This window comes from Hippoglossus hippoglossus, chromosome 12 (genome assembly GCF_009819705.1).
Source record: "Hippoglossus hippoglossus isolate fHipHip1 chromosome 12, fHipHip1.pri, whole genome shotgun sequence".
NCBI lineage: Eukaryota > Metazoa > Chordata > Actinopteri > Pleuronectiformes > Pleuronectidae > Hippoglossus > Hippoglossus hippoglossus.
The window spans coordinates 6,729,158-6,754,928 of record NC_047162.1 but is presented as its reverse complement, the minus strand read 5'-3'; the positions used below and the strand labels follow the sequence as shown (position 1 = coordinate 6,754,928).

The window sequence follows — 25,771 nt, the reverse complement described above, 5'->3', positions numbered from 1 at the left end:
AATGACTTAGATCACGTTTTAACATTAATGACAACAAGTGTTTAATTTGTGCAAATGACATTGAATCGACTGGACATATATTCTTGTATATATATGTAGTGTGATACATTCAATCTGGGCTGATATTCACAAATGGATACACGTTTTTTTTTGCAATACATATATTCTATATCTAAAGATAATATTACATTTTAGTTTAATTTTACAAAACAAAAACGATGAACTCTGTTGTAATGCAATTCTATGTCTGGCAAAGCTTTTCATACACAAGGAATAGGAGTCACAACTCTGAAATGTTTTGGTTGGTATATAAATCATTGTTTTTAGCTCACGAATTGAATGTTGATCAAATTCGTGTAAGATGTTATTTTTGTTTTTTGTTTTTCCTGCGAAAAATCATTTTAAGTAAGACAATTCCTTTTAAAATAATTATTACATTTGTTGTCCATGATGAAGATTCTTTGATTATGAGAGTGGGGCCATTTGTACTTCTATGGGATGGTTTGCCAATATATTTTTTGTCAGGAACACATATTCATGGGGAAGTGCTTTATGTAATTTAATAAAGTCTAATTAACAAAGGTTTAAATTATGTATGGTGCAGAATAGCTCATAATCTAACAAATTACCATTATCATCTTTTAAGTCAATGATAAAATAGGGATTTATTCCTGTGTAATTCATCTATTCTGCATTTCTACAGCTAACCAACCTTTTATATCTTGTCCAGCAGGTAGAGCTGTCTCCCTGCTTTTTAAACAGGTCTGGTGAAGACTTTGGAACTCACTTTAATTGTTTAATAAATATGACTCCTCAGTGCTTTGTACGTCCCTCAGGAATATGTTTTAGCTCTGAATGAATCTGTTTGTTTGTAAAATAAATTAAAATAATACTTGATTATCAAAAAATTTGGAAGTAAATTCTATAAAAATCAACCAATCAGTTAATCAACAATTTGTTTGGTAAAGCTCTTTCCACAGAATAACACCAGACTGGTGTTTCCATTATTTTGTCAACTCCATGGATAAAATAAATATAAAACAATATTTAATAATATATAATAAAATAACAAACACCTGAAATTATAACTCAGTGCAGTTCAACAGCACCAAACATTGCATCCTCCAAAATAGACATGAAAATGACTCATAACCTTTTTAAAATAAATAGTGTGGGATATTATAACCTTCATGATTATATGATTTATTGCAGGAATGTTGTTTTACAATGCATACATTTTAGCGTACTATATCTAGTAGACTGACGACCTATTAAAATGAATGTGCAAGTAATTATTATACTAATTTTGTTGTTATTGCTGGAGCTTTTAAAATCTAAATTTTAAGTTTAAGCATTTTATTTTAAGTAAGTTGTATTGACTCCTCTACTTCATTATGGTAGGCCTCAGTGAGAGCTGAACCCTGCCACTAGTTAGTGAACCCTCTGACCTCCACGGCATTATGTAACCAAGCTCTGACATCTTTAGAAAGGACTGCTGCTGCATTTTCTCCTTAAAGGACATACATTTGAAATTTACCATTAAATATTAAAGTATTCAAGAAAAAAAGGAAGCAACTATATAATAAAATATAAATACAAGCAAAATTAGTATAAAATAAAGTTTTTCAATGAGCAAACACAAGTCAAGAGAGTTCAGTGCCTGAAATAGTTTGATAAACAATATAAATGGTATGAATATTCTACATTGGTATGATAAATCAATATGGAACATAATACCTGATATTATAGATTCATCTTGAACTCTTGAAAATGCTCTTCATGTTTAGATTTATTGGGTCAGAGTCTTGATTATAAAAAGTGTTTGAAAGACAAATGTGTCATTATTATTGTTTCCTCACACAGGATTTAATAGTAAGATGTGAGTTATCACCAGCTACAGGATGTACTGGCTTATATGTGAAACAGAACTGCTGGACCTGCAGACATCTGGAGAAACAAGGTGGAAAAAAATCTTTCAAATGATTAAGGTGCTTCTTAAATTAATCAAGTCAGATCATCTTGCAGGAAGAAAATAGGGCTGGGACAGGGAGGTGCCCCACTGTTGCCTTAGCAACAAGACCTCAGCCCATCCAGCTGAGATTGCTTGCTCAGCCAATCAAAGGCAGGGCCCTGGATAATTTATGGTATCTTACAAGGTGTATGCATCTCTGAGGGGTTCTCTCCTCCTCTCTGCATATATGTATGTTTGCATGCATCTAAAAACAGTATTTCCTACATTCAGCACCTGTATATCGACAGGTTGATCGCTTAGTGTGGTGACAGCTCGTGGCAACTTGCTTACATAATGCAGTGCTGGTCTTTTTTTAGCATTTGGACTCAGCCAGGTTCTGCCCACAGATAGTAGCTCTTACATCTTCTTTGATTTATCCCTGCATGCCCTTCCTTTTAGTATTGGAAAGTGCCTGGGGTGTCCCATCATCATTAATAAATGTCCCTGCTGAAAGAGGTTTGGCACAGGAATAAAAAAAACAAACAGCTGGTAGTGATCACTGCGTCAGCCAGCGTGCCAGTTATAAAGGCACTGTCCTCGAAAGACAATTAAATAGGTTTGCTTCCATCTTTCCCAAGACATATGACATTCATTTATATTCATGCCTCTTCAATTCAGGGACTGATTTCCCACTAAATCATAAACGTCTGTGGCTGCGTGTTCGGTTCGGAAAAGTAATAGGGATGTTGTCTCATTTGCATAACTTGTGTATAATACTATAATTCTACATGGAAGGAAATGCAAACACTTTCCAGTTACCGCTGAAAACCTCTGAGAGTCTGGTTCAGCCGCTGATTGTTCCCTTGCTGAGAGACATCAAAGATGTGGACTTGTGGTCGTCCCACTGTACAACAAAAGGATGCTGTGGAGACATGTCCTCTTATCCTGCTCGGCTCCCATCCTCCTCTGCCTTCTCACTTAGTATCCCCGGGGCCTCAGATCCAAGCCACATTTCAATTGACTGCGGACTGGAGGAGATAATATGCTTTCAATTATTATTTCGCTCATATGCATTTGGCATTATCCATATTCTAGATATACTTATAGATAATCAGAGCTACAAATATTCTATTAATTTGTTATTTTCACCTCCACCAAGGAGGTTGTGTTTCCATCTGCGTTTTTTTGTTGTCTGTGTCTTATTTAGCAGCATTGTGCAAAAACTACTGGACAGATCTCCAAGAAACTTGGAGGAAGGATGTAGTATGGGTCAGAAAAATCCCTTAAAATTATTGCCTATCCAGGATTTTTACCCCCAACATAAGGCCTTTTTCAACATTATCCTTGATTTCTCAAAGAAAAATTCATGGATCTTGATGAAAATCACACGTTTAAGGGACTGATATTTAGGAGTGTGTGTAATATGGTGCCGATCCGTATAAAAATCCAGATGCAGTAAATTCAAATGTGGTTTCATAAGAGGTTGTTTTTTTCCCCTGTTGCAGTAGAAGGGGAGGCTCAGCACTGCTGCTTCACTCCATGCTCCTGCTGACTGCAGCTATTACATGTTCTTCCACTGCAGGTGCTGTATCTGCACTACAAAGGATATGCATGTTAGGCACTATGATAATACTTTTTTTTATTATTGAGTCGTTCCAAAGATGCCAAGCTGTGACCACACCCTACTGTTTTATTGATGGGATGAGTCAGGGCAAATTACCTACAGGATTTAATCAGGAAATTAGGCTTAAGTACACTCCATGGTAGTTTGATTAGTCTGCTCTTGTCATTGCCTCTGTCCACACCACACACATCTCTCCATGCAAACATACATCCCCCCATCTGTCCTGTCTGGCTCTCGGGGACACTTGTAACCAAGGAGACCAAAAAGAATGACTTCCCTCCTGGGCCACGATGACACTAACAGCCAATCATCTGTGAGCATATCACATTAGAGCTACAGTTATGTTCTCTTTCATTATCATTTTCATAGAGGAATTTGTTTGTTGCCAGTTTGGGATGTCTATCTAATTAGCACCCATAGGTCATACAATATTTCACTACAATACCAGTCACTACAATATTGTAAATGGATTGAGTTTTTAACGAGGATACAAAATAAACATAGGCTTAAAATACCAACAAACAGATGAGATAAGAAGTCAAATATTGAGTCTATAAAGTATTTGTAGCCAGATGACAAGCTCAGTTATATCTCTCTGTTGCTCCATTACGTTTACAAGCAATAAAAAGCAATGTGTAGAAGCACTTTCACCTATAATGAGAACACACTACCTTACTGTTATACTACCATAATATAGTACACAATAACACAACTGAGCTGTATGAATTGTTTAGAGAAGACAGACACATCCTTCTTGTTCACGTCAGATTTTATTGTGGTTGTTTTTGAGTGTTTGTTCTTCAGCAGTAGCTCCTCTTACATCAGATTCGCCATCGAGGGAATATTGCACACAAATATTAGAAAGCACTAAGGAATACTCACTTGAAACTAATTGCTATTGGGGGGTTATATGAGTTTTTTGGGGGGAAAAGGGTGGGAGAGGATGCATGACCACAAGACAAATATACCACACAGCTGCAGACAGACATTAGTAAAGTTCTCCCGAGAGAAAGATAAGGAGAAAAAGGCAGAGATAAATAGACGGAGAGAAGGAGTGTAGAGAAAGGAGACGGAGAAAAGGAGAAATGTCAATTCAAGAGAAATGTCAGTCCGGAGTTTTGTAGGTTTGACAGCTATTACTGTAGTGTTGTTCTGAGGTTCCCCTGCAGGAGAAGTCATCCGTAGTGGTTTAATGAACACCTGACATCATTTCAGAAATATCTGGTGAGTTTGGTGATTGGTTGATTTAATAACCCGAAGTACCAAAGCCTGTATGTGCGTCGATTTGTTGTATATTTCTACAGAAGTTGGCCGGTCATGGTTGATCTCTGGCCTCTGTTACAGTTAGTTTGTGTCACGTTTGTGTTTAAAGTGTCTAGTTTTTTTTGTGTTGTACATACTTTCATCTGAAACACACAAGTCACTCACTCTCATCTCTGTGTGCTGCCCCTCTCAAAAGCTTTGCCTCATTCCAGTTCCAGAGGAGAAACTCCATAAATGCTCCCGTTAACCTGGAAATCAATCTTTGATTGTGATACAATGCCACAGGCAACCGCTTTACTTCCTGTTCTATACAATGTCATGGCACAACTTGCAAAATAAATAACTAAATCATGTAGCCCTGTTGTTCTTAATGCAAGTTAGAGAAAAATCCCAATTAAAAGAAGAAGAGAAAAACCCTAACACATCATAACTCATGCACGTCTTTCAACCATCCCGTCGGCTTCAAAGCTATTTATAATTATAGTACAATGCTTTAGAAAAACAAGACATTTTAAGGTTTAGGAAAATATCCTGCCTCACCAGCTATACATTGGGGAAAGGCTTGCTCCCCCATAGCTAAACGATTACATACAAAAACAAGTGAAGGAAATAAAATATTCAAATATGCAAATAAAACAGGCGATCTGAAATGAACGACAGTCCTCTAAACTGCATGAAAATGATTTTACAAATGTGTCAAAGGCAAGGGGAGAGATTTCTGAAGCAACGTTCTGCTGCACACTGTAAAATCTAGACAATCACAATAAATTTAATTAGAAATAATAAATAAATATTCATTAGCAGAAACAGAAAGCAGACCAAAAAGACATATTCATGCTATTCACCCCTAATTCATATTTGCCATCATTCAACTATCATTTAACAGTCCTTTTAATGAGAGTTACCTCCAGTGTGTAGAGTTTCCCTACTCTTCCGCTACTTGCACCAGTTCTTGTACATTCATTGGAACTTCCTAAGGCAATAACAGAAAACATACTGTTTCATCCTTTGGTGTGGATAACAGCCATTACTTAAGAATGCACCATATGCAGGGATGTTGTGATCTCACTTGTTCTCCTATATTTTGATCTGGGGATTTAGAAGAAACTCGGGACATAAACAACAACATTATACTTGAGCTCTTAGCATAATTGGACAATCATGGCTATAGGCTGCTTTTTATTTCTTGTTCCCTTCAAGTAAAATTCATTCATACCTAAAACTCAGATAACACCTTAAGGATGTCAAGGGTCTATTACTTTATCGTGAAATCATTGTACTTTGCATCGAGCCCCTCAACGTTAATTTCTATTAGGTTATCCTCAGTTCAGATATTTAAGGTTCAATGATTTAGGGCACAAGAAGTATCATTCTAGCATATGCTGTATGTTAAGTGTCTGCTTGGGTTTTTATGCTACATAGATTTCTCATTATCACTTGGTCTCCTGCTCCACAGATCTCGTGCAGAGCAGGTCTTACATCTCTATCTTACAAGCCGGGAAGGACTCATCCTGCATGACGACGGTGCTGCTGCTGGCCAGGACCATGATGTTCAGCTCCTGCTGCTTGTCGTGGGTCTCCTGGTACCACTCCCTCATCACATCAGTGTCGTGGGTTGGAATTAGGGTGACCTGACATTAGGAGAGGAGGGAGGTTTCTGAGCTCAAGCATTAAACAAAAATGATCTCTGCATGTGCATCTTCCTCTACGTCCGTTGTATCAGGTTATGCCACATAATGTGAACCGACTATTGCAGAGTGTCTGACCCACTATCCCCTTTTAAAATGTCCATTATTTAAGCAATTTTAAGTAATAACTTTTTTAGCAGGGTTAAGTAAAATGCAATCTCTGTGTACACTATTTAATTGTCATATCAATACTTGAAAGCCTACCTGCATACTGTTTCCCCACTGGGCCTTTCCTTCCAGCAGAGCATCAAGGACAGCCCTACTGGGCTCCTGAGCAGTCTGATCATTGCCACTGACCACATAGTAAGAGGAGCGCACCCGCTTAAAGAACTCAGCATCCACATTCTTGGCATTGCAGTGGTTGGGTATGTAAACCAAATCCATGAACATTGGAGGACAGCTTGGCTGAGATGCCGCACCTGATGCCTTTCCACTGCCAGCACCTGAAAGGGGCAAAAACAAAACATTTCTCAGATAGGTAAGTTCTTAGAAAAAATTAAAAAGTAGCAAAGTGATATATGATGACGATGGGTAAATTGTATTTACCTGACGTGGCACTTTTCACACCTCTGGACGCAGAGGTGTTTGTTGCATTTTTGGCATCTTTTCCCTCTCCGACACACTTCTTTGGAGAGGCAGTCTTGGTGTCCTTGATTTTTGTCAGAGTAGTCTTCCTGGCTGGTGATGAAGACTTTTTTGTGAGTTTTTTCTTCTTGGCTTTTTCGCCTCCCTCTGTGTTAGCATTGTGGAGATTTTCTTCAGCCTTGAGGGCTTCTGGGTCCACCATACAGACATCATGTTGGCCCGAGGATGGAGCGGAGTCCCTGAAAGCCACTGGAGGAGGATCGGGATGTCTGTAGGTCAGGGTTCTGTCAGTAGGCAATGTCTCAGAATCATCTTCAGAGTCAATGTTAGCATCTGCTGTAATAGAGGGGCACTCCTCTGTCCCTGGTGGAACATCTGAATCTGTCTGGGAGGGGGCAGATTCACTGATGGATGTTGGTGGGGTCTCCTCACATTGCTTGGTGGGAAGCTTATCCCCTGGAGGTGGGGGCCCTTCTCCTGACTTGGCCAAAGGCTTCTCCTCATCTGAGACGTTCTCTTCATTAATGAAGTACTCCACAGGGTTAGGGTTGATAAAAGATGGGGATAGTTCTGTCTTGGGGTGACGGTATTCACATGAAGTGACTAGGCAGAGGTCAACATCTGTCTTAGATGGAGCGGAGGGGCTTCTCTTTGTGGTGTTGGGGTCCCTTGACCCACAGGCTGAGTTATAATTATACAGATCGGAGGAGAGTGGTAGGTATGATGGGGTAGGAACTTTGGGGCCAACAGGGGATTTTGCCTCGTGTATGGAATCATCACATTTAAAGGGATTTGTCTCCTTTGCTGGGGAAGGTGTCTCCTCTTTTGGGAGGGAAAATGATGAAGATGGAGAACCAGCTTTGGGAGGTGAGGGTGACTTGTCGTATTTCTGCTGTGTGTCAGATCTAACAGAAATGCTCTCCACAGATGGTGAAATTGGGCTGGTGCTGTCCTTAGCAGGGGGACCTCCTAGTACTGGGGACGGCTCAGTGGAATGGGGAGACTGGGTGAGAGAGGATGCCTTGGGGGTGAGTGGAGACCTGTCTGTCTGCTCAGCCATGGTATGTAGTATCTCAGCCATTTGACATGGGGTTGCAACAGAGGGTGTGGACTGAGATCCATCTGATGGGGTTGCAGAAGTGGCACGGACATCAACGTCATCAAAAAGTAAAGGCTGCTCCACTGGGGAGCCAGGTTCTCCAGGTGGTCTCACATCTGTGCCCTCTGAGGGGCTGTAGTCAACCTCAGTTGGGCCATTCTCTGTAGCACGTGTGCTGCTGCCCAGAGATGGGTGCTCTGGGGATTGCTTGCTAAAGTCCAGGGCTAAGGAGTGGTCAGGGGATTCCTGGCCAAACTCTATGGACATGGTAGAGTGCTCTGGGGATTTCATATCCTGATTTTGTGTTCTGCTTTTTGACTTCGGTGAGATGTCTGGGGAGATTGACATGGGCCTGGGGCTATGTTCCTTGGATGGAGACCCCTCAGCCTCATGGAAGGGGGTTGGTGTCTGAACCACAGAGACAGACAGTGAGTCATCCACTTCTGTCGAATGAGGAGAGCCTACCTCAGCATGAAGGGAAGGAGAGTCGGTGGTCGGCTCTGGAAAGGAGCTGGTGGCCAGCGAGGCAGTGGATGCTGAAGCTAAATGTGAGAACAAGTCTTCTGCTACCACTTCTTCCATAGGGGATCCTGATTTGTCTGATGTGGTGCCCTCTGAAATAGACATTTTGCTCTCTTCTTTGGCCGCGGTAAATGGATTGGTGTCTAAATCATGTTTGGTCACCGGTGCCGAGGTCAAGATTGAATAGCTGTTTTCTCCAATCTTCTTATGGTCTAAATCAGATGGTGATGTTTCCTTCTTTGTTGGGGAATCGGGTTCAGTTTGGTCATGTTTGGTCACCGGTGCCGAGGTCAAGATTGAATAGCTGTTTTCTCCAATCTTCTTATGGTCTAAATCAGATGGTGATGTTTCCTTCTTTGTTGGGGAATCGGGTTCAGTTGGAGATTGGCTTTTTGGAGATGACGCCACCCTCTCTACAGGAGAGCACATTTCTTGTTCTGGCTCATAAGGCTCTGGGGTAGCTCTGTTGGAGGAATCTTCTTTATCACTTGTGAGCTCCACAATTATTGGACCCTGTGCTTTGTCTTCTGAGACAGGTGGTACACCTGCTGCTTTTTCATCTACTGGTGACTGATAGTAAGGAGTGTGACCAGAGGACTGAGGCGAGTTAGCTCCTTCCAGTGTCTTGTCATCTGGGCTGACAGATTCTGCTGTTGCTCGGGTGCACCCTGTCAGTGTGCTGGACAATTCGATTGGAGCAGCAAAAAGTGACAGGGAATCCAATGTATCCTTGCGGTCGACTGAGGGAGAGCGAACAAGAGGTGTTGTTGTGGAGGTTGAACTGAGTCCTGTTAGATCTGCATCATGCTTCTCAAATGACTCTTGAACTGTGTCATACCGCTCATCTTTCCCTGCTGAGGCAAAGCCCTTGCAGAATTTATCCTCCTCTAGTGGTGAAGGTGGAGATATCGTGGAAGCAGAGTGGTTGTAGTCCTGGCCTTCTGTGGCATCACTATGAGAGCGATCTGATCCTGGCATATCCTGGAGTGGAGAAATATTCTTCCTATCATACTGTCCAGTTACGGAAGTCACAAACCTGTCGCTATCCTGTGGAGGAGATTCAGCCTCCTTATTGGCGGTTTCGTTGCTCATAATGTCCCTAGGAGTCAACATCTCATCCATGGTAGTAGGCACACTGGAGATCTTGATGGTGGACTGAGTGACGGTGTAATCCTCGGGGGCTTCATCTTGGTTCTCATCGTCTGAGGCCGTTGAGCTCTCGAAGCCAACTGGAGGTATTTCATCATGGATTGATGCGGCTGGAGAAACAGGCGAGGACACTTTGGGTAAGGCTGATTCAAACAGATTCGGTTTCTCTGTTTGTCTTTCACTCATGAGTGAATCCTCTATATTTTTATTCATCACACCATCATTGTCTTGAACACCGTCCCCTGGTTTGACTTCATCGGGTCTGTCTCTGTGTTCCTCTTCACTGGGAGTAAGTTTATCTTTATCCATTTCCATTCTCTGGGGTTCATGAACTTCCTCTGTCTCTCCCTTCTCTTCATAATCTCCTCCTTCAGACGTCTCCTCCATCACAGTGCCCTCATCTTCAAACTTCTCAATTGGACTTTCGTTGAGTTTTACCTTGAGAACTTGTTCCTCTGGGGTCACTCCACTGTCTCCCTCAGCCTCTGTTGTGGTTATACCCTCGTCCAAAGACTCCAAGGCCTCAGGTGACTCTTTGGTCTGTATTATTTCTTCATGGTGGATCATCACAGCCTCTTCTTTCTGATTTTGTTGCACCGTTGCATCGTCTGTTGTCAACTCTTCAGTTTGGAGCTCCTCAAAGTCCTTGGTAAGGTCCTCTGGTGTGGACATCAGAGATCTTTCTGCTTCAGGATCATCTGCAACAGCAACAGCAGCAACAGCAGGAACAGCAGCAACAGCAGCAACAGCAGCAACAGCAGGAACAGCAGCAGCAGCAGCGCTGGCTGCAAGTTTGCCACTACCAACCTTTGTCTCTTTCTTTGAAACCTTAGGCTTCCCTTTCTCTTTTGACTTTGACGGTGTCCCTGCAAATTTGTTTGAGGCATCGTCTTTTTTCAGGGGCTTTGGTTTAGGTGCTGCAATCCTTTCTTCAGGCTTTTTTATGTCTTTTGAGGGCCTTTTGACATCTTTCTTTAGCTCTTTCTTTTCTTCCTTCTTCTCCTTCATAGGTGACTCTTTTCTGAAGTCTTTTTTTAGAACTTTCTTTGCGTCCTCTTTCTTCACTTTTTCTTCTTTTTTACTTTCTTGTTTGTGAATATCATCTTTCTTTGCCACTTCTTTCTTGACCTCCTTTTTCTTTTCCACTGAAATTTTGGCCTCCTTCTTAATGGTCTTTTCCTTTTCAGCCTTGGGCTTTATTTCAGGCTTCTTCTTTTCAGGAGTTTCATTCTGTGCTGATTGCTCTATCTTTGCTTTTGATTCTTTCTCAGGTGCCTTTGCTTTTTCCTTTTTCAGGGGGACCTTTTCTTTTTTCTCTGTCTTTTGTGTTTTTTCATGAGTGGATTCTGCATCTGTCTTTGCTTTCTCTGGTGTTTCCTCCTTTGAATCCTTTCGGATGCTCCTGCTTGGTGATGGCTTTGGGGTAGACTTCAGGCTCTCTTTGCTGTCTGTTCTGTATTTCATCTTTGCTTGCTTTAGCGTCGGCGTTGAAGGCATATTAGAAGACATTGCTTTTTGAGTGACAACTGGCTGCTTCAAGAACTCCAAGTGCTTTAGCTTCTCTAAACCTTCAAAGACGTGGTGCTGGGTGGTATTTCCCGGAAAGAGAACACGCACAACCTTATCTGAGGGATTAGCAGGGTGCCACACAATGAGCGAAGAGATAGACGTCAAATTATTGACAGGGAACTGAGATTCTTTTCCGTTTGGCAGTAAAATAGAAGCTGTGTCTTTTTCACTACCTGTCCACTGCTTCATAAAGTGCTGCATCTCCTTGCTATTCTTTGAAGGATTAAGCACATACATCTCAAGCTTCCCGACACCCATTTTCTGAAACAGTATGATTGGTTCTATTGTGTTTCCGACAGGACTTTGCAAAGGCTCTATCCTCAAATTTAGCTTGGTGAGGAACTGTTGGGTCGACGCTGCCTCCTCAACGTTCCTCCGCATTCTGTAATTAGGTGCAGGGTTATCCAGGTTCTCAGGGAGATTCACAAACACAACGCCGATATCTGGGGAAATCATGTTCTTCACCCAGTCACTGGTAGCTGTGGAACCCTGCGACTGTTCCTCCTCGGCCTCTACAATTTTCCTCTGCAGCATACTGTTGATGCCGGGCAGGTTGTCGTCACCGATGTGGGTGAGGAGGATGGAGTCCACCCGGTCCAGATGTCTCACCAGTTTCCAGAAGCACGACTTCCTGTCCGAGCCGCCATTAATGAGCATGTTGAAGCCATTTACAGCAAAGAGAGCCGAGTCACCGCGACCGCCGGGGAAAATGTAACAGCACGGTTTGGAGAGTTTGAGGAATCCACCAGAGGTCGGTGGTTCTAACATGTCGAACGGAGACGGGATCTCTACTGACTCGGACAAATACTCGGTGAATTCTGAGAGGCCCTCCATTTCAGGGAGTATGAGAGTGGAGTTTAGTTTCATGTTAATGAAATCCTGCAGGTTGTGTTTGTCCAAGTTGGAGTTTTTCCAGTCGCCTTGTTCGGGGCAGAAGAGTGTAAGGACAGCTTTGTTCGCCGGGTGAATGGTGCTGAGCAATTCACCAATCTAGACATGAGAAAAATGAATTGACTTTTAAATATTGACATACTGGAATCAGACAAATTAAAAGAATAATGCTGTACAATGCAGTCTGTGTCAGTACAATACAGTAAGTCTATTACATAATGATGATGATGAAGAACTCGAATAAACACTGAAACCTGGCCTATATATATATATATATATATATATATATAAACACAAACATTTAATTAAAATGATATTAGAATGTTATAATTCATATTGTGCTTATATTTGCTCACCTCTTGGTCGGTGAATATGTCAATGAAATTGGAGAAAGAGAAAGATCCAGACTGAAGAATCAGCTCTCCTGTCTTTTCAAGGCATTGGCCTGAGAGAACCAGCAGCTTGTGTCTGGAAGTGTCTGAGATCATCAGACGAACCTGGGAGGAAAAAGAGGAAAGTAGGTTACATGGTTTTCTATGATTGCGCTGAAAGCAGAGGGGAAAAGAACTGAAAGAAGTGATGAGGAAAGCATTTATGACCCTTTAATAAATAAAGTGTATTACTTATTCATTGCAAAAGCTTTATAAAGAGAAGAACACTGCTTACTGCTGCAGCAATCAGCTCAGCGAATCTATTGTATTTGAAATATCTCCAGTTTCACATTATCCAAATCCATTAGCTAATTAACTGATCTGTTTTCTTGCTGCCCACTCTGCTAAGTTCCCTTTCATCCCTCCATCTCTCTCTGCCTCTCTTTTCTGTTGGGCTTTCTTTTTTCATCTCCTGCACCATCAGCTGTTCTGGGCAGCAGGCCAGTTCCATCCTGCTGTGCCCTGAGATATTATCAATGCACAGTTTGACTAGAAAACGTGGCTGGAGGTCGAGGCAGCGCTGAAAAGGAGCAGTGACACGGGAGAAAATCTTGCGCCATCTGTACTCCCCCCCGCTCTGTTTCGTCTTTCCCATTAAAAATGTTAGCATAAGAAAAAAGGTAAAGTGCTGCGCTTGTTATTCTAGATGTAAATGAGATATTAGTGTCGTCCCCTGAGCTTCTAATTGCTCCTTTTCTCCAATTAACAGCAACAAACAGCAGTTGATATTATCAGAGTGGATAATTGGCCCAACATGGGTGAATAATAATCATCCTTGTCGAGCTGTATTTGTTTTATAAATGGGATATTTTTGTATCGATTTTTTGCATCATCCCTCTTTGACAGGAGGATAGAAGATCAAATATGATGTTTGAGATAAATAAGGAAAAGGATATAACAATATGATAGATTGTCAATAACAGTTATAGCTCATTTTACCTCAGTACTGACTGCTTCGTCTGACGGGTTGATGAGTACCACTGTTTCCAGGACATTACTTTTATGGTGAAGAATTCTCTGGCCTGCAACACAATAGAAAATAGTTGCAAATGTTAATACAAAAAAATCGTAATCACATAATTTGATCATACCAAGAAATTGGATTTTTAACGTTATCATGTTATCATGTCGATTGTGTCTTCTACAAATGCCAAGATCCCTCTGTCAAGTTAAAAACAATAATAAATTAATAAAATTAATCAGCAACATTTCTCATAATTCACAAATGTTATTTTTCTTACAAAACTCCCAGCTTCTCAGTTATGAAAATTTGCTGTTTTACTTAGTTTTATGGGATATTTAATTGGAAATATCTTTTTTACAAAAAGAGACATTTAAAATATCATCTTAGGACCAGAGAAGCATTAGAGAGAGTATTCTCTGTTTTCTAAGGTTTTTTCAGAAATAGGAAGGAAATAATAAAAAATAAAAATAATCATAAATAACAGAAACATTTTCAAAATCTCTCTAAAATCATGATGCAGTGGATCAAATTTACTTCTACAGATGTAGAAGAGTAGAGTCTGAGTCTCCTCAGGAAGGACGATCTTATGTCCTTTATTAGAAATATCGTCTCCTGGGGTTCATATGAGGGGCAGGGCTCAACTAATTCATCAACTAATTCATCAAACACAGACGGTCTGACAGATCCAATATGGCTGTGTAAATGTTAATAGTCTCTGCAGAACAGAGCTCTTCATCACTAAGATGGATGAAATCTCTGGAGATGGAAGTACGACATATATCCTGAATCCCACTGCTCAGCATCAGAAGGATATAATTCCTCCTCCATCATCCGTTGTTGTAAAACATCCTCTGCAAACTTAATAGTGCTTTATTTTGAGTGACAATAATATGGTTTATTGGAGTGTGGTCAAACAAAAGCATTATTTTTCATCATATTAATTATTCTTTGGTAACCCTTTTTCATCAACACATCAAATATTTTTCCAGGAAAATTGTGAAACAACTTAACTTGAAGCAGCGGTAATTGACCTTTTGGCCACATGGGGGCAGCTCTGTACACAACGTTGACATTCATTCTTGTCACTTGTTGTGAATTTGTTTCATATTTACACATCCAGCAGATATGAAGTGATATTATATTCAGCTGAGTCATGTTTCCGTCCACCACAAAAATCTAAGTCCAATATTCACTTTCATTTTGGTTCTGCTTTGGTCTCCACCAACTCCTGCGCGAAATATCAGGCTCTTCAGCGGCTAAATGCTCCACTAGTATAATCAGTAATCATGATTAATCATCAAACTATTAAGATTAAGATAAGATTAAGATACATTAATTCATTTTATTATTTTATTATTGGTCTATATAATGTTACAAATAGTAAAAATGTCCGACCAACAACCCTAAGGCTGAAGATGTACGTAAGAAACCATTAACAATTCATATTTCAAGTTCTGGAAGGAGGACAATTCTTGAATGTAGTCTTTTTTTTATTATTGCAACTTAATTTTCTTACAATTAACAAATCAATTAATAAACAAGTCATTACACCTCAACTTGACTTCTCTAGTTGAACTTTGATGATAAACAATACAGAACATATAATTGTTTGGTCTTTATATAATGAGGATTCTCTATATTTGCCCCTGATAAGACAGAGCAATCAATCATCCTGGGTTTTGGATCGATCTTGATCGATCAATTGATTGATCGTGATAATGACTTTGATCCCACAGTGTCTCTCTGCGTGATCCTCTGGTCCACCTGACTATACATTCACATCTTTAGCAACATCATGCATTCTACACATCAGGCTTTACTCACTCAGCGACACTATCTGTCCTTTTTTCTTCTTCTTGTCATTTCATTTCTTTTCAAATAAACAAATGAATTCCCTCGAGGCAACTGACAAAAGACATTTAGTTTTATTTTATTATTCTGCAAGTTCCCCTGGTAACAGCAAAAAGAAATCCTGCAACCCCGAAGATTTAGAGAAACAAGAATATGTTCCCTGTGAGGTTCACTGAGGTGTTGCAATAACAGCTTTAAATTCAGAGGAATATACGAGTGAAGACCGAGCGTGCCTCGTCCCTGGAGACGTGATACTGCAGCAGTTATCTGACTGCAGAGCCGACTCCTCCATACATATTTCATATAGCAGATTCTCATCATAGAGCACAGAGCCATTAACCCTTTGCCTCCTCCCAAAGGGCTGTCACTCCATATGGAAAAACTCCTGCATTCACTGTTAATAGTCTGGTTTCTTCTGTGCAGTGTGTGACGGTGAAAGTAGAAATAATGACTCTGGGTTCAATTATTTCTCAGGTGCTGGTCAACCCTGTAGCAGCTCCAGTATCGCACTCCATTCGTTTTATAGTCAGTTGTCTGGAGGGAAAAAATATTCTTAATATGACTTGAATTTTGAGCTTTCCCATGAATTCAATATCAGGACAGATACTTAAATGGCAAAAGAGGCATCACTTTCTTTGAATGTTTTGATGTTTTCTTTGTTTTACTCTTTTCTATGCACTTGTAGCACAATCTCTCATTATCTTATTTTCCCTTTTCACGTGAATGTCATTATTTAATCTGTTTAATTAATGCCAGTAACATGAAAATTCACATATCACAAACATACCACTGACTCTAACTTGATTAAAAAGTGAAGGTATCACATGCTAATGCAGCAGATATCTGAGGTAAAACAGTGGTGGCTGATATCTTTTTGTTATTTCCTGCTATTAGTTATAATATATATAATATACATACTGTAAAGAAATATAAATAATTATGTTTAAAAGCTATTTGAATGTATTTGTTTTCCTTTTAAATAAACACATTTGAGCTACAAGTAATGATGATGTTTTCTTGTTTTCAAGATGTTTACTTTGGCTATGGATGGTGATGTCTCTCCCTTGAATGGATGGCCATGAAATCTCACATTCTTGATTCCCAGACGATGAATCCTAATGACGTTTCTTGCCACATTCAAGATGACATTTTAGTTTTTTGTTGAGACATCCTGATCTGCACTGAAAGCACTGATTCAGACATTTTTGTTCCACTCAGGATGAATTGAAATCGCTCATGAATGTTTCTTCTGGAGCCTTCATCCGGTCAATTTGTGGAATACAAAATCACTGTCTGTATGAGCTGGCTCCAGACTGAAAGGACATTGCCATTCTGTTTAACAGAAAAAATAGATAATAACGGTGAACTGCACTTTTGCGTTGATTGATTTAGATTTTGTACATCTCTTTTTTATTTCAGGAAGGGAACATCGTGTCTGTGATTTAATTACCAATGTACTAGAGAAGCTGTAAGAACAAAATGTCATTACATGATCAGATTTTTAATATATCTTTAATAGGTCCTGAGGGTTATTCCCTTTGCGTGAGCCTTTTATTAGCTTTACGATGTAGAGAGCTATGTTGGTCTTATACCAGAATGATTAAAACTACAGTTGATTCTGGTAGAAACCAGTTTTACTGAGCTTTAAACCCAAAAGCAGAAGTTTGACACATAACCGGAGCTCTGAGAAGAACAAGTGACGGAGGAAACAGTTTTCAGTCTGTGAAATGAGTCAATCATGAACATATCCTGCTCGCTGTACATATTGTTAATAGAAATCCTGCAATGATGATGTAGCATACAATGTAAATTTCCATCCCCTGTCCACATATTTATACAGTATATATTATATTTTTTACTTGCATTGTTTACATGCAACATATGGAACCAGTTGACTTGTATATATACTGTCATGGTGTATGCTGTTATGTGTTGGTCATCAGTGTTTCCAATACACTGCATATTCTCCTAGTGGTGCAGTACACTGAGAGCAATGTAAAACTGGAGCCAAATACCTTGTTTGTGTACATGTACTTGGCCCACGAAGCTGAATCTGATTCTGAATGTCTGTTGTTCATCCTGCTTGTACACGAGTCACATGTGAAACTGTAATAGGAAAGCATCTTGTTCTTTGTTTCTCCCTGTGGGTAACGCCCCTGCTCACACTGGCCTTTTGTGTGATTAAACTGTCGTCTTTACGGCAGTCCCTACACTTTACGGACTGGTGGAGCACAAGGAAACCACCATCACCACCACCATCAACCAGCAATCACTGCGTGTTCAATCCAACTTGTCAAAATAAATTTTTTTAAAAAAATGACAGATGCACTGGTGCTTGCTTGACCCTGACAATTCCCTCGATCGATATAAAAATCCTTAGTGCAGCTCTGTCTCAGTGGGAGGGCGTCGGTAATGCGGCATGCATCACCGAGCATTCTCCTTCTGGCTGAATAGAGTACAAGACTGGGATAGCCTGCCTCCCTGCCACAGACTGAACCAGACAGGGGAACATCAATGTGGATGGCACCGCACCAAAAATAGATCAGTGGAACAACTACTTTCAGTGCCGCCTTCCTTTTTGCACCGCTGAAACCAAAAGGAAGGAAAAACCTTGCATGTATAGATTAGAATTGAATCAGCTGAGGTGGTTTCCGCCTGTAAGTGTCAGCACCGTTCACTTTCCAGTCATCTCATTTTCCATCACAACACAATAATTGACCCTGGTGACTTTCAGCAGCAAAGATGGGGGGCCGCCCTGAGCCCAGTTCTCAATGTCACATGTCCCCACACCACTGGAATAACAAGGGAATTAGAACACACAACATCTTTGGTGTATGCACTGAATGACACTGCGACTGCATTAAGCCTATTCACCCACAGACCAGTCACGTGTGTCCTAGTATTGATGCCTATCAATAACACTGGGATTTAGAGTCGTTACACTGTCAATCCGAATGACTGAACATGATCCAACAAAGACAATGATCTCTAAACAACAATGTCTTCCTATAGTCTGTTTCCCGACCAGCTTGACAAAATTATGACTAATCAATCAAATCTGCTGATTTACAGTCAGGATCGATTATTTAATCGACATCTTGATCCATCTATCCAGTTTTTATACAGGTTATCCTTTCATGCCTCAAGGTCTTTATCTCTGTTTAGAAATATATACGTGTAAAAGAATCTTTGAAGGTTATGGCTGTTGAGGTCGTCCTAAGTCCACAGAGATGTGAGATCAAACACCTCATGGAACGAGAAACCTTTTAGATTTTCCAATTTACGGCCAAGGTGTATTCTCGGGTTTAACTGAGAAAATTATTATTCTCCATCCCTATATCTTGATTTGTTAGGATTTGTATATGTCTGTACAGATTTTACTGGATCTTTCAAAGTATTTTTTCTCTGCAGTCCAATTGGGATTGTTTTTCTCTCATTTGAGGGACCTGCTCTGACTATTGTGATAAAAAGCTATGATGTCAATTATTGAAATCCCCCAGGCCTATAGATAATTTGTTCATTGTTCACTTGCGGTGAGAAGGCCAGCGTGCCGCAATGCATATAGGTGCTTTTCCGTCTATCTTTGCCATGCATTAGTCACTCTAATAAAAGCTTTTTCATTTTCCACAGCAAAAGTGCCCTAGTTTACTTTCCTTTCTTCCTTTTTGAGTCAACACAGTGAATTGATCACAAACTGCAGTGTGGTCTTCAGCAATCTCATAAGCGAGGGTCTAGATTTGCGGTCTGGCAGCCTTTCAACTCTCCAGTCGCCTTTAAAGCTTCAGCGTGGTGGAGTGCTGGGAAATCCATACATAATCCGATTCATCAAACGTCTATCAGGGACTCGTGGGGGTCTCCTGTCCTGCCCCTTTTTTCCCCCTCCCTCCTCCTCCTCCTCCTCCGCCCTGTTGGGTCCAGACTTCCTGTGCGCTAACATGTGATGGATGGCGAGTCATCCACCAGCAGACAGATAATTGCATTCGTCCTCCTCCAGTACCACCTGCTGGTTTGTTTGTTACAGCGTGATTGATGTTTTGTGCAAAAATTCCCAGATTTAAAAGAATAGTTTCCCATTTTAGGAGATGGGCGTTTTTTTGTTGTTGTTGCAAGAGTTAGAGGGTAAATGGAAGGATACATTAAGCAGCTGATTGGATTAGCTTAGCATAAATCTTTTTTTCCCCAGAATTAACGAGACAGCCTTCCTTAACATCCCAAGAGACGCTCTCGTTTAGCCAAGAGCGTTAAAGCACAACACGCCCCGCCTCGGTTGTTTGATCCAGTTTTATTTGACACATTTTTAGATACTTCTGTCTTGAAGTAATATATATGGTATTGTTATTAGTTTGTCTGCTTTGCACAGGCACCTCAGGACTTAGTGTTATTTTGAGTTCTCGTTAATTTTGAAAACGAGGGCAGATTCTTTTTTGTCAAGTGGACATTACCACAAAGTATCATTTGTGCATTTTTAACATCTGTATTTCTGCATTTCTGCTGTTTCTCCATTACACAAAATGATCGACACTGTGATATCAGGGTAATTTAGCATTTTTCGGATTTTCAGTGCCAAGTAAAAATCGTGACTCAGTGCAGGATGAAGGTCCTTTGAGAACATAAAAGCTCTGCCACTGTCAAAGCAAACACTGTAGTATTCTAGGGAGCTCTTCATAACGCAGTTCATTTATTAAAACTTCAACAGACATCAAAATCATCCCCTTGAGGCTTGGAAAAACCCAAGGGCAAACGAATATTAGAAAATGAAAGAGTTTTACTGTTATTCAGCATTAACTCTTAAAGTCTCTGCTGTATAAACTGTATTTCTATCTCTATGCTTATCTACGCCTCCTCATCATCCTCCCTTGCTCACTCCCTTGTTTGCCTTTCCCACCATCCTCCTTCTTTTTCTCCAGTCATTCCCCACATCACGCTCTCTGCTCCCCTCACTCCCTCTGTTCCCCTCCCTTCTTTATTTTCACCAACACACACTTGCCACGGGGGAGCCGACACTGCTAATTACTCCCAAATCAACTGTGCATCTCACACTGTGTTGCAAGGCAACAGCACACAGGAGGAAGGACGAGAGAGAGAGAGAGAGAGAGAGAGAGAGAGAGAGAGAGAGAGAGAGAGAGAGAGAGAGGGAGGGGATGGGAAAATGGCACAAACAAGAAAGGGAGAGGGGATTTGGAGTCTCTTTGAATGCCATTGTCAAAAAAAGGCAGTGTTTTAGAGGGAGTCCACTGAGGAGTATTCCACTTGCACGTCTGAGGTGTGATACAGGTATTTAAATAAACCTGCTGATTCAGTCGACAGTAGCAGTTGTTCAAGATGGATTCTTGCCTCAGTGTGACCGGCCCTGCTGCTCGCATCCAATATGGAGCCGAGCCAAGCAGAGGCTTTGTCTGCTGCTGACCGTCAAGGCCACACTGCCCACTGACACACCACGTGTCCTGCACGTCCTGACACACTGGCCCTGCTCCATCTTTACAGGGCCACTCCCTTACCTTGCGTACGATACAGTGATAAAAGCGACAAAATGCTGAGAGGATGAATCCAGGGATATAGGCAGTAAACCCCCACTGCTTACTGCAGGGGAGTTATAGCTGACGAGATATGACAGTGTTAGGTTACCTGAAAGTGCTGCTCCACTGCACTTCAGAGATAAATACTGCGCTTTATACTCAACTACACTTTCCTGACAGTAGTTACATTTATATTTTACAGGTTATGTTTCATATAAAATATATACTTTTTCTTTTACAGACAATCATGACTCCCTTTAAATCTTTATAAGATGACATTTAAAACGTACTTTGGTATCAACAGTGAACAAGACAGAAGGAATAGTTCAACTAATTTTACGATATTCAAATATAATTTTTTTTCTTATTTTGTCTCGTTTAGATAAAACACTAACCTTTCCAAATTTTTATAAAAATGGTGAAAATCTTCAGGCTGCACTACAAAATTATGTTTTCAAGATTCAGTTATAAACCAAAATGTCTATATGCCTTTTAATTATTTCAGGACATTTGGCTATTAATGCTTATTCTTAAAATTTGGAATACTTGACATATCTTTACAGTGTTGCAGTTTTACTCTACTTCAGTAAATCTGTTTATCTCAGGTGTTATTTGATGGAACCAAAGCAATAAGAACCATCAAGGCCTTAATCATTATCCTATTTCCAGTTTACCTCTGACGTCTGCGGAGAAACGAGCCGAGTGTCTGGAGACAAACAGCTTGAGCTCCTGGTCCAGGTTGCAGTCGATGAGGTTGGTGTCCCATGAGCGGATCCCTGCAAGATAAGTTAAGTTAATAAGAAAGAGCAAGAAAAAGGAAAGACACCAGTGTATAAAAGTGTGTTGGTTCCACTGAAAATGAACACATAAACAGAGTTAAGACACGGCAGAGAACTTGGGAATTGATTTTTACCAAAGGTGAGAAGGTCTCACCCCCACATCACGTTCACTGATCCTTTATCTCCAGCTCATGGAATAAATCTCTGCGCGAACATGTATCGATTTGTTACTTGGTTGTTATCAGGCATCTGTAATAGGAAATCTATGGCCCTTTTTGGGTTTTGCCATGGGCCACTCCACTGAGCTGAGTCATGGTGGCATCATCCTCTCATCCACTATGATGCAGCATGGAGGTCTAATGAAGGCCTCAGCAGCGTTGCTGATGAAAGGTACTTAAAACTAAGAATAAAGGGTTCGAAACCGCACATTTCATTTCACTCTAATGCAATAATGATCGATGAACAGTGGTGAAGATGATAAAATGTAGCTATTTTTGTCTCCAATCAATTATCGACTGAACAAACAACAGTAATGTTACATGAATAATTCAAATTCAAAACAGGACAAAAAAGATTTGATGATGGAAATTGAAAAACAAAATACAACTTTTTAACTTTATTTTAAAGGATAAACATTTATCCTCAACTTTCAAGTCAATGTGGATGAGAAGCTAAATTATGAACAAAATAGCATCTAATTACAGAAAGGTTTTAACCTACATCTGTTGTGCAGCGTCATAGATACAATTAAAAGCACCAGACCAGCTACTAAATGAAACTGTGGTTCCAACAGGTTAAAGACGGTTGGTTATTGGTTATTCTTTAATGAAGTGATACACAAAAGTAAACAATGTAAACAGAATGTATCTTTTTCAAATCTCTGTATAGAAACTTTTAAAACCTTTAAATGTCACATTTTCTGTTCGGTTTTTTTCATTAGGGCAGAAAACTGAAAGAAAAGACATTCCCCTGTATACACGCTCTCCTTCTTCCTGTATTACAAACAATGTAACTGCGCCATTCTCTCCTTTCTACCTCTCCCCCTCTCTCTCTCTCTCTCTCACACACTCACACACACACTCACACACACACACACACACACACATACACACACACACACACACACACACACAGTGCACCATGCAGGCCTGGGAGGCAGGCCTCTATTCAGCAGCTGCACTGTACTTTGAAGATCGGTCCTTGTGGCTTTCCGTAGGGACCGCAGTGCGGACAGAGCCACGCCCACCAGCCGGTGTGGGGATGAGAGCTGGATGCAGGATGATGATGATGATGATGTTGATGATGATGATGATGATGGAGACATCTTCCCACAAGATTGACGGGGACTTTATTTATGACTATTCATAATGTTTACAGTCTCAAAACACAGAGCGGATTGAACCCGCTTGAGTCGGGAGAAACAAAATGTCTTCCACGACATCACGGACCTATAACCTCATTGTCTTTCCCTGACAGGGAATCGACGTGCGGGATTCCTCGCTCCACAGAAACAAAAGCCGGACGCACCCGGTTAAAGGCTGCGTGGCAGAGATGCTGCGGGGGAAAAACGCCACCAGAGAAATACGAGACGATGCGTAAATGACGCATAGCCCATGGTTAAATGCTGAATCACTGCTGTCAGGTTATTCATAGGAGCTGGCCCACGTGTGTTGATGACAACAATTGGGCCCAAAGTGGTATTTATATATAAATATAAAACAATCAGAATGAGATAAACCGCTCATAAACAAAGTGGGTGGGTGGCGGGGATGGGAAGGGACCTGTGGGCGGAAAGATGTGGCGAGTGTGACTGTTGGGCAACAGCTGATGGGGATGATACTGGGAGGGGCTGCTCAGCAGTCCTGTTATGGTCTACATCTCTAATAGTTATATTTACCCAATACATACCGGAGCTTCTGATATATTAATATGCGTAATCTGCTTAAAAATATCGTGCGTAAAGTTCAGCTCGAGGTGCATCCACAGCCTACATGGGTTCTAAAGCTTCACCATGAACTACCAAGATAAACATCTTTGTTCAACTTGCTATGAAGGTGTTAAGTTCGGCTCTCGGCGGCCTACACCCACCTCCCACAGCCCCATCTCACCTTTCTCTATGTCCGCAATGGCACACTTGAGGTGATCCTCCCCTACGATCTCCCCGATCACCACCAGCAGGTAGAATTTGCCGTCGTTGAAGTGCGGCGAGGAGCCGGCGGGTGTCGGGGACGTCCCGGTGTTGCTCTGACCGCCTAAGGTCTCCATTTCTGCGGGTTGAACCAGCGTGGCCATCCTCTCCTCTCTCCTCTTCTCCTTCTCTCTATGTGTCTGTCTCCAGATGCGCACAGGCAGGATCCCAGCAGCAGCAGCAGCCTCCTCCCTTTATTCTCAGCAGAGCGCCGGGGAGCTCTCTCCAGACATACAAGTGGAGACCTGGTAGGAGTGGCACTAGCTTTTTATACCAGCAGACATTGTGTCATCTTCGGTAACCGGGGAGAGAAGAGGGCGCCGGCTTTTTTTTTTTTCGCAAACTCACTCCGCAGCTGATGTCATCCGCAACGAATCAGACGCCTCCGGAAGTCACTGAGATTAGATGCTCGGTGCTGAACATATTCATCAGGTTGCTACAAATGCAAATAGAATAACAATGTAGGTTTAATGGGTTTAATTTGAAGGTTGTCTTCTAGATCATTTTCTGTTGAGGGTGTCAACGGGTCCATTGTTAAATCAAACATGCTACTGAAAAGCTTTCCGAACTGGATTTGAACCCCAGAACTCACATTTCTCTTTTCTCTGTCAGGGTTTAAGAGGATTAAAGCTGTTGAGGAGCAGACTTCCATAGATTAACTTTGCATGCAACATTTGGACTTTGAAATTATACATCTGTTATTAAAGGGAAAATCTGCTTTGACATTTACATTCACTGAATTATAATTGTGTGTTTATCAGTAGCTGTTCAGATTTATTACAGCGAGTAGAGACTGTCCCCCTTTTATGAATGAGGCCACTAAAGACTGTAAATAAAGATGGAGGACATGACTGTTCCAAAAAAGTGAAGCCAACACGTCTCAATCGCCACCTGGTGGCTGGCTGCAGTATAATTCATAAATCCCACCTCCTGAATGTGCCATGGGCCAAACTCAAAAGTCAAAGTACACATCAAATATCTAAATGATGGTTTTAGTCATTTTAGGTTTAGTTCTTAGACTGACTCGTGATTGGTCGAGCATGTGTACTGACAGGACCCCGCCCCTGTGGCTCCATCCCTTGATTTCTACTGCACAGACTCTAGCATTTGTATCAGGGATACTTTGATGTTTTCATTTCTGGATAGTGGGAGGAAGTGAAGACAATTCGGCCATCTTTATATAGAGTCTATGGAGACAACACAGGTAGCAGTTTATAACAAACTGAATAGCTAAATAGTCAGATGACCTCTAGTGGCTGTAGTAAGTATGTCCCATTTTAAACCGTCATTCATGTTTCTTTCCTCCATGACATTTCACAACCATAACTACATCTTTATTTATGTAACCACGACAAAGTTAACCCACTTATTTGAATTCAAACAATCAAACATTCTGTCTTTTTCTTTTTTAATGTAACTTTGTATTTTTGGGGCCTAAACTTTATTAACTCCTGTGCATTCAGCCATTGAGTTTTCTTGAAGTCGTGGAGCCTCTGTCAAGTATCACAAGCTCACGCAGTTGATATATACAATTATTGTCCACACACTGTTTCTGCTTTATCAATTTACCTGTTTACACACAAAGTGTTTGGTCTCTAACCTGACCCGTACTCTTCAGATGTAAACGTAAACATGAAGGTCTGATCACAGCGTTCATCTTTGATTTGACTGGTTCCTCACAGTCGAACGGGGAGTTTTGAG

General features: G+C 40.9%; 1 protein-coding gene across 2 annotated transcripts; it reads right to left on the bottom strand.

The window, feature by feature from the left end:
- Positions 1-4,326: 4,326 nt before the first annotated feature.
- map1b (microtubule-associated protein 1B) lies at positions 4,327-24,459 on the bottom strand. 2 transcript variants are annotated; one of them, XM_034602213.1, is made up of 8 exons: positions 23,991-24,458; positions 21,778-21,879; positions 13,712-13,794; positions 12,698-12,838; positions 9,079-12,440; positions 7,073-8,961; positions 6,731-6,969; positions 4,877-6,469 (listed from the first exon to the last, which is right to left on the bottom strand). In XM_034602213.1, exons 1-8 carry the CDS (start codon positions 24,172-24,174, stop codon positions 6,314-6,316), a joined length of 6,156 nt encoding a protein of 2,051 aa, XP_034458104.1. In that variant the 5' UTR covers positions 24,175-24,458; the 3' UTR covers positions 4,877-6,313. The 2 variants fall into 2 exon arrangements, with proteins under 2 accessions (XP_034458103.1, XP_034458104.1); XM_034602212.1 differs by having other exon boundaries at positions 4,327-6,469; positions 7,073-12,440; positions 23,991-24,459.
- Between the last annotated feature and the right edge of the window lie 1,312 nt (positions 24,460-25,771).